General features: G+C 40.4%; 1 protein-coding gene across 12 annotated transcripts in view; it reads left to right on the forward strand.

Moving 5' to 3' along the window:
• NRXN1 (neurexin 1) overlaps positions 1-16,384 on the forward strand; it is a 1,537,142-nt gene that overhangs the window by 1,076,938 nt on the left and 443,820 nt on the right. Inside the window, exon 1 of one of the 12 annotated variants that reach the window (XM_044290703.1) lies at positions 3,533-4,458. The exons of 8 other annotated variants lie outside the window; for them this stretch is intronic. In XM_044290703.1, the coding sequence (XP_044146638.1) occupies positions 4,227-4,458 (232 nt within the window). In that variant the 5' untranslated portion in view covers positions 3,533-4,226. Of the gene's footprint in view, positions 1-3,532; positions 4,459-16,384 lie in introns of those variants that run through there. 3 more of the 12 variants (XM_044290704.1, XM_044290701.1, XM_044290702.1) reach the window with 3 other exon arrangements.

Genomic DNA, 16,384 nt, shown 5'->3' on the forward strand with positions numbered 1-16,384 from the left:
TAAAATAATACTGGGGGTTTAACCTTCTCAGTGCCGCTTCTATGGTCAGATAGTAAAATAATACTGGGAGCTGACCTCCTCAGTGCCGCTTCTATAGTCAGATGGTAAAATAATACTGGGGGTTTAACCTCCTCAGTGCCGCTTCTATGGTCAGATGGTAAAATAATACTGTGAGTTTAACCTCCTCAGTGCCACTTCTATAGTCAGATGGTAAAATAGTACTGGGGGTTTAACCTCCTCAGCGCCGCTTCTGTGGTCAGATGGTAAAATAATACTGGGTTTTAATCTCCTCAGCGCCGCTTTTATGGTCAGATGATAAAATAATACTGGGGTTTAACCTCCTCAGTGCCACTTCTATAGTCAGATGGTAAAATAATACTGGGAGTTTAACCTCCTCAGTGCCGCTTCTATGGTCAGATGGTAAAATAATACTGGGAGCTGACCTCCTCAGTGCCGCTTTTATGGTCAGATAGTAAAATAATACTGGGGGTTTAACCTCCTCAGTGCCGCTTCTATGGTCAGATAGTAAAATAATACTGGGATCTGACCTCCTCAGTGCCACTTCTATAGTCAGATGGTAAAATAATACTGGGGGTTTAACCTCCTCAGTGCCGCTTCTATGGTCAGATGGTAAAATAATACTGTGAGTTTAACCTCCTCAGTGCCGCTTCTATAGTCAGATGGTAAAATAATACTGGGGGTTTAACCTCCTCAGTGCCGCTTCTATAGTCAGATGGTAAAATAATACTGGGGGTTTAACCTCCTCAGCGCCGCTTCTATAGTCAGATGGAAAAATAATACTGGGGGTTTAACCTCCTCAGCGCCGCTTCTATGATCAGATAGTAAAATAATACTGGGGGTTTAACCTCCTCAGTGCCACTTCTATGGTCAGATGGTAAAATATTACTGGGAGCTTAACCTCCTCAGCGCCGCTTCTATGGTCAGATGGTAAAATATTACTGGGAGCTTAACCTCCTCAGTGCCGCTTCTATAGTCAGATGGTAAAATAATACTGGAGGTTTAACCTTCTCAGTGCCGCTTCTATGGTCAGATGGTAAAATAATACTGGGGTTTAACCTCCTCAGCGCCGCTTCTATGTTCAGATGGTAAAATAATACTGGGAGTTTAACCTCTTCAGCGCCACTTCTATGGTCAGATGGTAAAATAATACTGGGAATTTAACCAGTTCTGCACCACTGCCATTGAGATGATAAAATAATACTGGGAGCTTAACCGGTTCAGCGCCGCTTCTATAGTCAGATGATAAAATAATACTGGGAGTTTAACCAGTTCTGCACCACTGCTATGGACAGCATCTCTGTGATAATGAGGATGATGATAACAGAATACTAAGTGTTTAACCAGTTCTGCACCAATGTTATAGACAGTGACTCTGTGATGATGTTAATACTAGGAGTTAAACCATTCAATCACCACTGCCATTGACAATGACTTTGTGACGAGGATGATGATGTAATATTAGGAGTTTAACCAGTTGTGCACCACTGCTATAGACAGCAACTCAGTGATGATGATGATAATGGAATATTAGGAGTTTAATCAGTTCATAATCACTGTTATGGAGAGTTACTGGGATGATGACGATGATGATTATGATGTTGTAATACTAGGAGTTTAACCAGCTCATCACCACTGCCACGGGCAGTGACTCTATGATGACATTAATAGGAGTTTAGCCAGTTCAGCACCGCTGCTATGGACAGCAACTATGTGATGGGGATGAGGATTATGATAATGGAACTAGGAGGTTAACCAGTTCACACCCACAGCTATGGACAGTGACTGTGTAATGATGATGATAATATAATGCCAGTTCAGAACCACTGCTACGGACAGCAATCTGTGATGATGATAATGTAATACTAGGAGTTTAACCAGTTCACCCCCACAGCTATGGACAGTGACTGTATAATGATGATAATAATATAATGCTAGTTCAGCGCCACTGCTACGGACAGCAATCTGTGATGAAGATAACATAATACTCGGAGTTTAACCAGTTCAGCACCACTGCTTTGGACATGACTCTGCGATGATGATACTATTATAAGGACTTGTACTATTTTTTCACTGGAGCTGTGGACACTGCCATTGAATACTAATACTAGGAATTTAACCAGTTTAACACCATTACTATCGACAGTAATATAATAATATTATTATTAATAATAAAAATAGAAGCTGAACCGGTTTTACACCCCTGTCTCTCTGGTAACACCGCTCCCATAGAACTTACTAGTTCAGCACCCAAGTAATGGACAATGACTAGGCTATAATGCAGTGATGGCTAACCTTGGCACTCCAGCTGTGGTAAAACTACAACTCCCAAGATGCCCCCCTTGCTTGGCTGCTCTCAGAACTCTGTAGAAATAAATGGAGCATGCTGGGAGTCGTAGTTTCACCACAGCTGGAGTGTCAAGGTTAGCCATCACTGCTATAATGTGTTGTCCAGAGCTTACCTGGTTCAGCACCACTGGTATGGACAGTGTCCTAATCATGGTGGAAGCTGAGCCAGCATTGCTAAGAACAGGGACATGTTTGTTTATTTATTTAATGCACTCATATAGCGCTAGTATATTCCGCAGCGCTTTACAGACATTAGTAACACACTGTCCCCAATGGGGCTCACAATCTAAGTCATGCTATATATTATTATTATTATTATTACAGAACCATAAACATTTCAGGACAATAATAACAACAACAATTATAATGGTGATTCTCGCAGCCAGCACACGGCTTCTATGGATGATAATGCTAAGTGAGTTTAACCCATTCTTCATCACTGATTCCTTAAACAGTGATTGTCGGGCTCTTAACCCACAGATTGACCGCGGCGCTTCACTAATATCTAGTAAGGGGGAAAAAAATATCCAAAATCCAAATTGCATTCAAGTTATATAATTTAAAAAAAGCATCATTAAACATAAAAAAAAAAAAAACTGCCTTCAATCTAACATTATTTTAATAACCATGGACACAGCTAATCCCTCTAGTCTACAGCAAGTACTCTCCGGCAGCCTATAAGGGATGCGGTGATCTTTAAGAAAGACTCCCTTCCCTCCTCACCTCCCTGCAAGAAGTTATTGAAGGCAGCGGAACAGCAGTCATGACATGTAACCCTTAGAGCACAAGGTGGCGCAAGAACACGTTGATTAATTCTGCAATAGCCTAGTGGCTTTCTCCTGCATGCAAAGGGTTAAGATGTGTATAAGTTTTCTTTCTTTCTTTCTTCTTTTTTTTTTTTTTTCCTCCAAGATGTTGGAACATTTGATCTATAGCATGGAAGGGGAAATGCTCGGTCTGTCTGCAACAGTGCCTTGTGCAAGCAGCAGAGATAAGAGTGCAGCTTCTTTTGGAGCTTTCTGAAAACTGAGCAGCACATGCTTTGGTCTTCTAGGTGTATAATAATAGCAGAGGGAGTCAGAGAGGGTTTTTTTTATTTTTTTTCCCACACCATTATTCTGCCTCCCTCTTTCACATAGGCTCTTCCTCTGCACTGCATCCAGGCTTCAGTGATTTGCTGTTTGGAGACTGCAGATTTGCATAGGTTTCAGCTCGGAAGCATATTCTTCTTCTCCCTGATTCTTTCATAAGGCTGCCCTATTCTCTGGAAACATGCTCTGCTATTCCTGTTCATAGACCACTCCGATTGCTTGAGTGGGGGAGGCTGGTTATTGAGTTGCTGTGGTTTAGACTGCTCTGTGAGGGCATCCACTCAATGCAGAACCTAGGAGAGCACATCAATTCTTATTCCTCAGCAAGCTCTAGGAAGTGGCTTTTTCTTCAGTATTCTAACTGGATATCCTGTGGATTATTATGGCTGTGATTCATCTAGAGGAAATCCCTTTTGTGCCGCTAGTTTTGCAAACTATGGATCATTAATTGAAAGCTGCCCCTCAACTTGTCACCTCTTCTGAGCCGAAGAGGATCAAGTGAAGATCTCCAAGATTGTGCTCTTTCTCAGTGACTATGTGTTTGGCTGGGGATTGGTGCCATTGGACCAGAAAACTGGGGGAAAGGAAGAAGTAGAAGAAAACAGGGAGGAATATCTACTGTCTTTCTAGGAGTGGAAGGAAAAGGGGAGACAGTGCTTCTGAGATGGAGCTGTGAATTTTTAAACCTTGTGGAGTGTTGGGGGAAAAAATAAAATAAAAGTTTGTGCAGAGCTGCATCTGGAAGGCTGCTCTCTGCTTGACTGCTCCATGCAGCAGCAGCAGTGGCTGCCCTGGAACTCCAGCTCTGACCCTGGCCCTGGCAGTGCCAGCCTTCGCTTGGCCATGTGGATACTGCCGCTTACCCTGAGCGGGGTCCTTGGGGTGACCTGGGGTGCATCAAATCTGGGATCTCATCACATTCACCACTTCCATGGAGGAAAGCATGTTTCAGCACCTATTGCAATCTACAGGTCACCTGCTTCCTTGAGGGGAGGAAATGGTGAGTCCTTTTTTCCCCCCACCAATTTCCCAATGCCTGCTTTGAACCCAATTTCCAAAGCCTACACTTAATACAAATGTTGCAACAATGAAGAGTATTGCAATCTGGCTGTAAAAGAGTTAACCCCCCCCCCCCCCCCTCTCTGGCAGTATTGTGGTTAAGGTGGTCAGGCAAAGTCATTGTTTTGTGCTGCAAAGTTCTGTGCATTAGATGGAGATACTGCGAATGGGTAGAGTAAGCACTTTGCAGTAGAATAAGGAAGGTGCACGGTATGGGTGTGTATGATGTGGTCATTAATAGTATTGTGTTACAGTACAGTGTATCTAGACCGAGGCACAGCTACAGTAGGTACTGTGTGTGTGTATGGTAATGAGGGAGCCCTAGCCAAGTCATACTGTATAAGAGACATATTCTATAAGGAGGTGAAATACTTTGTGTGTGCAGAAGAACAGGGAACGTTTACTCTATAGGTGTCCATAATGTGGTCATGAATAGTATTGTGCTTCATTACAGTATATAGACTAAGGCACAGCAGTGTACAGTACTGAGGGTGCACCAGTCGAGTGATACGAGACATGGTCTGGATGTAGGGTCTGCACTATGCAGAAGAATAGGGAAGGTGCACTGTATATGTGTCCATAATGTGGTCATGAATAGTGTTGTGTTGCATTAGAGTGTGTAGACTAAGGCACAACAGTGTACAGTACTGAGGGAGCACCAGTGGAGTGAGATAAGACATGGTCTATAAGGATGTGCAGTACTGTGTGTGCATGTGTGTAGGGTAAGCACTTTGCAGAAGAACAAGAAGGTGCACTGTATACGTGTCCATAATGTGGTCATGAATAGTGTTTTGTTGCATTAGAGTGTGTAGACTAAGGTCGAGCAATGTACAGTACTGAGGGAGCACCAGTGGAGTGATACGAGACATGGTCTGGATGTAGGGTCTGCACTATGCAGAAGAATAGGGAAGGTGCACTGTATAGGTGTCCATAATGTGGTCATGAATAGTGTTGTGTTGCATTAGAGTGTGTAGACTAAGGTCGAGCAATGTACAGTACTGAGGGGTCACCAGTGGAGTGAGATAAGACATGTTCTATAAGGATGTGCAGTACTGTGTGTGCATGTGTGTAGGGTAAGCACTTTGCAGAAGAACAAGAAGGTGCACTGTATAGGTGTCCATGATGTGGTCATGAATAGTGTTGTGTTGCATTACAGTATGTAGACTAAGGTCGAGCAATGTACAGTACTGAGGGGTCACCAGTGGAGTGAGATAAGACATTGTCTATAAGGATGTGCAGTACTGGGTGTGCATGTGTGTAGGGTAAGCACTTTGCAGAAGAACCGATCACCAGTGGAGTGAGATATGAGATATGGTAAATGAGGATTTGCAATACTGGATGTAGGGTGTGCATCATTACAGGATGCACATTCAGGTAATAAGGTGTGGAGCGCTATAAGGAATATATACCTGATGGGTCCAATGTGTTGTTACATAGGAATGTGTGTATCAGCAGAATACACCCCAGTCTATGGTGTGCACAATCTTCATTAAGCTGATCTTTCCCTCGATAGCTGTTATGCTCAGTGCCCTCTCTAGCTATGATGATGGCCATAAAAACCAGGCAGGGTAACATCGCTGTTTTCTTTCTGTAATGTCACCCTCCAAATATTGTAGAATTTTCCTCCCTATTGTTTCAAAGTACCATTCATGATTGCAGTAGATGCCAAGCACAGATGAGATATGGTATGGCTCCCCCAGGGCAGGATAGAGTTAAAGGGCCATTGGAATGAGAATTCCACCCAGAATAACCGCTTCCACAGTCTGTAGGGTTCTCAATGCTTTATCACTACAGTGCACAGTGGGCTATTGCATGGTCCAAAAGATACAAAGCCACCATCAAACAGGGACACAATAGAATAAAATAGTACCCGCTGCCATTCTGCATAGGATTAGTGTTCTGCCTCATGCATGTACAGTACCATGATCCCCTTATGGTGCTGCTGTGACTTACTGTACCCTGGTGTGGCTTCCTCACATACATTTTTGTGCATCCCTTCAGGATCCCTAATTTAATGATTAGTTCCTGAGCACTAACCATGAAGAAGGGAACATAAAGCTTCACAGCCCCTAAAAAAGCATCACCTGGAGAATAGAGGAACGGAGAGTTAATTGTCACGAGACGCGTTCAACAAATATCAGTGATGCCACTTCTGTGGAAAGTGCTTCTCATAGTTGGCCATTATTGATCCAGACCTCTGGCTGGTGGGGAGCACAGGGTCAGACACCTGGGAAGTTTAAAGCAGCCAAGATGTCTCTGTATTCTCAGGGCAGGTGTAGGACTATCAGAGGCTTGCAGTTTTATCTTCATATGGAACTTGAAGCAGGCTCTCCTGGGAAGATAGACTGTAAAAGCAGATTGATATTCTATGCAGAAAGAGCTTGATCTCAGGAGTCTGAAGGGCTTACAATTATTTCTAGGAACAGCAGAGTTAAATGATATTTTGAATATACTGGAAAAGTAGGTCAGTCTAACTTTACTTATACTGTAGCATCAGGAAGGGTTACAAAAAATACATTGAATAGCTGATCACATTTTCTATTTTCTACGTATTTATCTATCGATAAATCTATCTTTTTATTATCCATCCATCTAATTATCTCTGTTGATCAATTGTCTACATATCTATCTATCTACCAATCTATCTATATATCTATATACCGTATCTATCCATCTCATATCTATCTATCCATCTCATATCTATTGCATATCTATCTATCTATCTATCTCATATCTATCTATCTCATATCTATCTATCTCATATCTATCTATATCATATCTATCTATCCATCTCATATCTATCTCATATCTATCTCATATCTATCTATCTCATATCTATCTATATCATATCTATCTCATATCTATCTATCCATCTCATATCTATCTCATATCTATCTATCTCATATCTATCTATCTCATATCTATCTATATCATATCTATCCATCTCAAATCTATCTACAATATATATTATCTGTCTATCAATTGATAGATCTGTGTAAGTACTATCTATCTATTGATCGATCTGATATCTGTTTAACTATCTATCTATCTATCTATCTATCTATCTAAAGATTGACTAGTCTATCTACCATCTGTGTGCCATATCACATGCAATAGATCTAGGGTTTTATTCTTTAACTGTAGAGCCTCTTAAATACATTTGATGGAACCAAGTCTCTGAGATCTCTTACCCCCTCTCGCTGTATGTGATACCATACTATGGAAGTTCTTCATTAAGCCCTTGCTCTGATATTTTTTAATGACTAGGGAGTGTCCACAAATAGGCAATAGCCTTCCAGGTAGACAACGATTCACGGAGCGGAGGAATAGGATTTCTGTACGTCACTGGTCCTAATCTAAATACATGGGTATCAATGTTCTCAATGCAATTATCAGGGAATAATAATATCAGCACCATCATCATCATCCTATAAGCTGCAGTGCAGTACCGATGAGAGACAAAGCTGAGACATTCACTATGTATAAGACCAGAGCCTAACGGATGAGGATGTAAGGCTCACTACCCCCGTACACATCCCCACTAATAACACTGCGTTACGCCATATCCTTAAAAGCAGAAATGCATCTCTATCATGAGACCTAATTAATAATAAACCAGCCTTCATAATACCCAGTGTTCCCAGGGATTCTTAGCCTCCTTGTACCATGTCTACTTTTTGGTTAGTCACCCACTTTCCCCATTACAGTGAAGCACAATATAATGACACTTACATAAGACGCCATATGTCGGAGCACAAATAGTGATGAAATATTAGCTGCTTTCGATTTAATACAGAATTGGGAAACTTTAATGCAGTCTTGTATACTGGAAGTTTCCTACAGCATTGGCATTTGGTAATTACCGGTCGTCAGCTTTAGGTTTTTGTTATTAAAGGTCAGAAGTAAAAGTTTTCCTGCATCTTTGTACTGTGGGTGGTATTGATGTTAGAGACTCTAATAAAGGACTCATTGGAACAGATCCCCTCACACATGGCTGTCTTGTCAAAATCCACAACTAAATAATAAGAATACTTCTATAAGCAGTACCAGGTTCATAGAACAGAAGTAGCCAAAATCTATGATGCTGCAGAGAACATTCCGGAGGTTGTCTCATTAATGACGTGGTGGCAGTAATACAGGTTTTTCTAATCTGGCGCAAATTCATAAGCGTCCTACTTGTTCATGTTAAGACTAACCAAATGCCTAGACACTTACCGATGTAGTAAAGTTAACACTCCTGCTTTCTGAGATTTCTGAGATGTGTTATCTAAACTAAGCAAACACCTTCAAGTGCTTTTCAATGGCTTTTGTTTCAAGGTAACGCAATGATTTCAGAAATTTAAGTTAAGAGTTTGAGCGCTAACCCTGCTACATCTGAAGGACATAATGTATTGTGGACTGTTTTGTAAAGTGTGTCTCTTAATAAGGAGGGTGCATCTCTTCAGCTTGCAGGTGGTCAAAGGGAATGGGGTTTCATTATAGGGGAATCCTGCCGGAAAAAAAAAAAAAATAAATAAAAGCAGTGGAAGAGGGTTCCTGCTGTAGCCAGTTGGCTTACTGCCAGAAGAAAACTAAACCTGATCTCAGTTTGCAAGAGGGAGCAAGACAAAGTATGGTCTTGTGTGAATAATATATACATTTTCTTTATATTTTCTTGCAAGATGGGATGCTTTAACATCAGGGCTGGCCAACCTCCGGCTCTCCAGCTGTTGTAAAACTACAACTCCCACCATGCCCTACTGTAGGCTGATAGCTATAGGCAGATTGGGCATGCTGAGAGTTGTACTTTTGCAACTGCTGGAAAGCCTCAGGTTGGCCATCACTGCTTTACATCTCTTCAGCTGCCAGGTGGTCAAAGGGAATGATGTTTCATTTAAGAGGCAACATTTAGCATGCCTTGTCTCTTATAGCAAGCAATCAGTGGAGGAGGAGAGCTCCTGTTACAGAAACATTTAGCATGTCCCGTCTCTTATAGCAAGCAAAAGTAGTGGAGGAGGGATTCTCCAGCCAGTTGCTTTACTGCCAGAGTTTGCAAGAAGGAGTAGAGAAATGTATGGTCTCATGAGAATAGTATACAAATACTCTGCAAATATTTCTCATAAAATGGGATGTTTTGCAACTTGATCCCTTCAGCTGACAGGTGGTAAAGGGAATGAGGTTTCACTAAAGGGGCAACATTTTGCACATTTTGTCCCTTGGAGCAAGGAAAGCAGTGGAAGGGCGTTCCTATTTTGGCCAGTTGACATACAGCCAGAAAAACTAAATCTGATTTGAGTTTACAAGAAGCAGCAGGGGAATACAGTATATGGTGTTATGTGAATGGCATACACATTTTCTTCATATATATCTTACGGGGTGGGCTGCTTTGGATCGTAATTCCTTCAACTGGCAGGTGGTCAAAGGGAGGTTTCACAAAGATGCATCATTTAGCATGCCTTGTCTCTTGTAGCAAGCACAAGTAGTGGAGGAGGGATTCTGCTGTAGCCAGTTGCATTACAGCCAACATTTGCAAAAAAGGAGCAGGGAAATGTTTGGTCTCATGTAAATGGTATGCAAATATTCTTCATCTATATCTCACAAGATGTTTTGATCCCTTTAGCTGGAAGGTGGTCAAAGGAATGGAGTTTCACTATATTTTGAAAAGCTTTGTCTTTTAAAGTAAGCAAAGCATTGGAGGAGGACTCTTGTTACAACCAGTTATCTTATAGCCGGAAAAAAAATAAAAAAAATGTCTGAGGTTTGCAAGAAGGAGCAGGGAAAGGTATGACCCCTTGTGAAAGGTAAACACATGGAACCACACATACACAGTATATCTCAAGATATTATAATATGAAACAAAATATTATCAAAGAAGAGGATGACATTAATTGAGGAATAGTAGCAATGAAGGACCGGCACTCACTTCCAGATGTTCTCAACAATTGTGTTTATTGTCACATATGCTCGTGTGACGTGTTTCGACACTCTTGTCTGGTAGCCTATTTTCTCCCTTCCTCAATAGCATAAACTTCAAGGGGAAAAAAAAACAACCCATTTCAAAGTGTGAGTTGAAGATAGTCTATGTTCACACCGTATGTGCATGGCTGTCTTCACATACCACATGTTTGCACGTTGACAAATTCTGGAATGTGACCAATTGGCATTTTTTGGGCATATGTCTATGAGTGAAGATAAGCAGGCCTGAAGTCATGTTCTTATTATTCTATTGGCAACCAAAATACCGGTCAGATATATGAAATCTATTCACCCTTCAGGTATCTAGTTGGACAGCTCCAGGCTATAGCAAGGCTATGCTCATATTACAGGTATTATGCTGACACTCTCAGCATCTCATTGCTATGGACATAAAATGCAGGTGTATTCTTTACAGCTTTTCTAGTGTTCTTTTTTTTTTTGCCAGTCCATAAAACACACTGAAGAAAAGACAAAGGATTGCAGCAGATTCGACTTACAGTCTCCCTAGCACTGTAAGAGGCATGTGATCATTTTCTTGAAACCTAATGCATAAGTTTTCACAGATAAATTGATTTTTTTTTGTATATTGCGCCCCTGGTTATTTAACGGCAACATACAAGGATTAAAAATAGCATTCACATGGACAATTCTTGCATGTGCTCAAGTGTAAAATGACTTGAATTGCCAGAATATCGAATTGCAAGTAAATAGGAAAATCTAAAAGGCACATTACTATGGTCTGCTGATCTTACTGTAATCTCATTGAATGATCTTCGCGTATGCTCTTATTTTATTATTATATTTTTTTTTTTTTAGACCACTGGAAAGTATGATATTGAGACTGTTTGATTACATTGCTGCCCTTGTTGCAAATTTTAGCTTTTATATGGATTTTTCCCATTTCAACCCGAAAACGGATGCTTTTACTGAGGCCCCTCAGCTTAATTTTTCTTCATTTCGCTTCTTTGCTCTGCTTCATTTGCACTATCATGGCTTGTCATTTACAAGGCTTACAAGGTGGCAAAGCAGAGCTTATAGTTAACCTTTGCATATTTATGCCTCCTGACCCAGTTTCGGGGATTGCGCTGTTAGAAGATATTGCTTTTTTTCTTTTTTTCCTAACACATTTTAGTTGCTATTTCAATCACTACAGTCTGAGCTGTGAACTGGATCATTTTTGCAATGTATTAGTGAGTGTTTGCAGGAACAAATTGAATGCATTGGCTTTATGCCTTCCATCATTTGCATTTGAAAGACCAGCTCTTATTGCCCAACACAATTCTTATTGTTTTTTTTGTTTGTTTTTTGTTGCTTTCTCCAGTGTCTGAAACTAGACGAACATTTACCCCAGCTCTGATGAATGCTGCAGTTTTATTACAGGAAAGTCATCAGTCTATTGATCAACTTCAGTCTTTTGACTTAATTATCTTAGGATCTACGATCCATCTTGGTTGGTGCCATTGTGTCACAAAGTCATTAAGTTCGGCAAAAAATTGGCTCTGGGGGAAAAATGTGATAAAGTATTAAATGAAACATTACATACTTCCAGTGCTGTTACTCTGGTGCTCCTCGTGGCTCTTTCTTTACTTGGCTTTCCTATATATACACATAATTCCCTGCAGTCCATCATTAGCTGGGGGTCATTATTTCTTTATTCTCCCTCCCCGGGCCAATTTTGCCAAACTTGGATAACCGGTTTAATACATTGTCTTTTTTTTTATTAATGTGGGACTGGGTACCTAGGGCCAACCTCAAGTGGATACTGAAGCTCCACCTTCCATCTGTACAGAATAGTCATCCACTCTTCACTCCATCGTAAACTTAGTTTTTATCATTGCACATATCGGATATATCATTATTAATCTTTAATAGACTATTTGGGGATTGACTTTGAAAGAGTTGACCACTGCCGATTTGGAACATACGATTGGCTTCAAATCGGCATCAAATGGGGTTGACTCCTGCCTGAGCTTTCATGCCCATTACAGTATCTTTAGTTATGATGTAGGTGGGGATTTATATCACAACCCTCTTTATTTTCAGCACCAGGGGATCTCCTTAGTACAGCCAATTATCTGATTTGCACAGGGTACAGTTAGGTTAGTTAAAAATTTTTAAAGGCATGCCTCCCTTCAGCAAATGGCATTTTTCATGTAGAGAAAGTTAACACCAGGCACTTACTATACTGTATTGCGATTGTCCATATTGCTTCCTTTGCTGGCTGGATTCATTTTTCCATCACATTATACACTGCTCGTATCCAGGGGTTAGGCCCACTGCTGCAGTGCAGATACCAGGTGTCCAGGACGGGAGCTGCTGTGCACGCGGACCTTTGTGTTCTCCTAAGGCCCCAGCCAGCAGGGAGGTTGGCGCGTTTTCCTATAGTGTACAAGCACGACCACTGCTGCTTGATTGCAGGGTGGTCATAATCCCTGTATACGAGCAGTGCATAATGTGTTGGAAAAATGAAGCAAGCCAAGAAAGGAGACAATATGGACAATCACAATACATTAGTAAGTGCTTGGTCTTAACTTTCTCTACATGATAAATGCCATTTGCGAAGACAACCACTTTAAGTTTGCACTGCACTAGAAAAAAAATTATCAGCGGTAAAAAGCTTTACAAATTAACATTTTTATTTTTTCCAGATTGATGGTTACAATATGTTCTTTTAAATCCCAATTTGCTATCCACTTGTCAAGAATGTTCGTATTCACATATCATCCCTTTAACTGCGATTTGATAAAGACTTAAGCCTTATTGGCAGATAACAAGCCCTTCTGTTCCATGTGGAGAATGAAGATTAACATATCATTAGAATGTATTATTACAATCTTGCTTTGCTACATAGTAAACAGTTGGGCAAGTCTGAATTACTCTACCTCTCCTCCCAGGTCTCAGATGTTACATGTTATCCCGATCATCATCCTCTATCAATAAGGAGTCATTTCCTCCTTGCCCTCTGTATAAATATACACTTATTCTGCTATACAATAAAAAATACAACTAAAGGAATATTTCTTTATACAGTTGACCTGGTAGGACTGGAAACCACTCTGTACAGGTGTCATGACAAGGATAAATGTAATAATAGTTGCCAGGAAGCTAGCCCCATGCAAATAAAAGAATTGATTTTGGCCCATTAAATAGTGCACTATATGACACCCTGTTGCTAGTCATATTGTGGCTCATATACAAATGAGTCCTTTCTTACGTTTCCTCTTTGCTCAACCTATCCCGAGATGAGTAGTATGAAATGAACATCTCTGAAAAACACATGATTTCACAATACTCTGTCAGAAGTTAATGATTTAATAGGTGTCTATGTGTAGTTTCATAGTGGTTGTGATATAAATTCCAGCCTGTTGAGGGATTTTCTAACATATCCCAAGAATCTTGTGAATTTGTCTAATAAGAAATTTGAGTCCTTAAATCATACTTGAGTATAAAAAATAAAATAAAAAAAATTGCTGTACAATCATAACTGTGAAGGAATATGTGTTTTTTTTAAGTTTCCCTTCAGCCTAATTATTCCTCTCTTGAGCTGCACAGCTAGATGCATTTCTCTCACAATCAGGAGGGTGTCTCTCTTATGTGAAATATTTGCAATGTTCTGACCTCCTTTCCCTTACTTATCACTATGTTTATTATCAGCTCCAGAGCTCATAAAATGGGTAATGAAGGGGAAATCAGACTTACACACACAAAGAAGGCTACTTTGAATTCAGAAGCCATGTAATAGCAGTTCTTTTTATCAGGCTCAAGACCTCAGCTAGTTCTGAAACCCGCCACTTTCTGTGAACTGTCTTCAACATCTCTATTTCTAGGGATGGATCTTGCCTGACAACAGACAGTGGACTGCAAATTAGATGGAAGCGAGAACCCTAGTGGTCATGAATTTACAGCTTTTTTGCAGGCAGATTTGTTAAAAGAATTGATTTAGAAATTTGCTATTCAGATTTCTGGATGAATGGACCTCTCATCATTCATATCAGTTACTCCTCATTGACAGTGCTTTATTTTTTTTTCTTTAAATGCATTTTGGCCACTAGCTTGTTTTCTTGTACTTCAGAAGCCTTCAAAGAAAATATTCAGCGTGCTTTGCTTGGCAGTCTTATTGCTGCACTTTAGTAATTATACTTCCAATTACCACAAAATAATTGGCAGCCGCCTGGCATGTCTCAAAGAAATCAAGTGTAAAAAGTCCTTGTGTTTTCTAAGTATTTTGTTGGAGTGATGATTTTCTTCCACATAAAAAAGCATGGACTCACTAGAGTATTCCTCCAAAGAAAACACAGCCGTACAACGTATATATAGTTCCCATAGGCTATATTAAGTTTTGATTGAAATGAAATGTTCCCATAAATGATATTAAAACACATCACATGAAAAATATAATGAAGACCCTCCGAATATACCTACGCACCTCCTACATAGTCATTCTCTGTCTACTTTGAAGGCGAATAGCCCTAAGATTTTCTACGACTCAGTAGCAATTAGATTTTCTAAACAAGTATGTAGGACTCATATGCATTATTTTGAACGACAGTTGTGCCAAAACCTACAGTTCATTGTGCAAATAGATTTGCATTGTGTACACGTGTATTACTAAGAGGACTCTGGTGGCATCTGTAACACAACTAAATATTCCTCCCCTCTTTAGACCTCTGCCCCGTGTGATATTACCTGTCAGATTCTTTATCTCTCCCACAGAATAATGCTATATTTCAGCTCCTCTCTCCTGACACGAGCCCTCTCTTTAAACAGATGGTCATTAAAATGTAAAACATAGCTGACTGTCTTTTGATAATAAATGAACAAAGGTAGACATGTGAACATGATTTAATATGGAGTAATATTGTAGTTAATGTCTTCTTCTCTAAGTCTTCTCAGTGACCTCTTCACTCAGCACGGCTCTTATTCAAAATCTACATTATCGGAAAAAAATTGGACATTACATCCAGGGTCATACTTGTTATAGGAACAAAATTTAGTTCTGTATGGAAAAACCTCCAAAACCATGCATCAAAACATAGAAAACATGCTTCACGGCAATCTGTCGCATTGAATGTGTCTTATTTGGAGGGACAAACACTATTGGAACAAATAATTATTACTGGTGTGATATACCAGTTGCCCCCACAAAAAACTAATTGAAGCAGGGGTGTGATATACTAATTATATAGTTTCTATATAGTGCATTTGGGTAGTGCAGCATTTGTTTGCGGTTTTGCTGGAACAACGTACTTCCGTGGCCTAAAATAAACATTTTCTAGGCAACAGGGCACATTTCAGAGAATTTCCCTTTAAAGGACTCTGTCACCCCACTAAACAGTTTTTTTTTTGGTGTGTAGTTATAATCCCTATACTGCGATTTATCCATACATAATGTGATTAATCATTTTGGTCCAGTAGATTTTGCTAAAAACGTACTTTTATAATCAGTGGCGTAACTAGAGTGTTATGGGCCCCAGTGCAAACTTTGGATCGGGGCCCCCCCCCCCCCCCATTTATACAAAGAAGCGGCAGAATTTCTTACTAAGGGCTCTTTCCCGTGCGGCTAGTCCGCTGCGTGAATGAGAGCCAAGCCCCATTCCGGACAGCAGAGACAGCTCCGTGCCTCTCTGTGACCTTTTTACTACAAAATCACAATGAGATAAAGTTGTCACCGTGATTTTGTAGCAAAACGATCACAGAGAGGCAAAGAGCATTATCAATCATGTTACTACTCAGTGTCTCTGCTGTCCGGAGCGGGGCTTGGCTTTCTTTCACACAGCAGTTTAGCCACACGGGATCCGCTCGTGTTAAAGAGCCCTAAGCCCAATGCATGGCTACACTCACCCAGTCCTAATAAAATCTGGTCCTACCTCATCCAGGGTGTCTCTGGCGTCGGCGTGATGTCCGCTGGATCC

The sequence above is a fragment of the Bufo gargarizans genome, chromosome 4, assembly GCF_014858855.1.
Source record: "Bufo gargarizans isolate SCDJY-AF-19 chromosome 4, ASM1485885v1, whole genome shotgun sequence".
NCBI classification, from domain to species: Eukaryota; Metazoa; Chordata; class Amphibia; order Anura; family Bufonidae; genus Bufo; species Bufo gargarizans.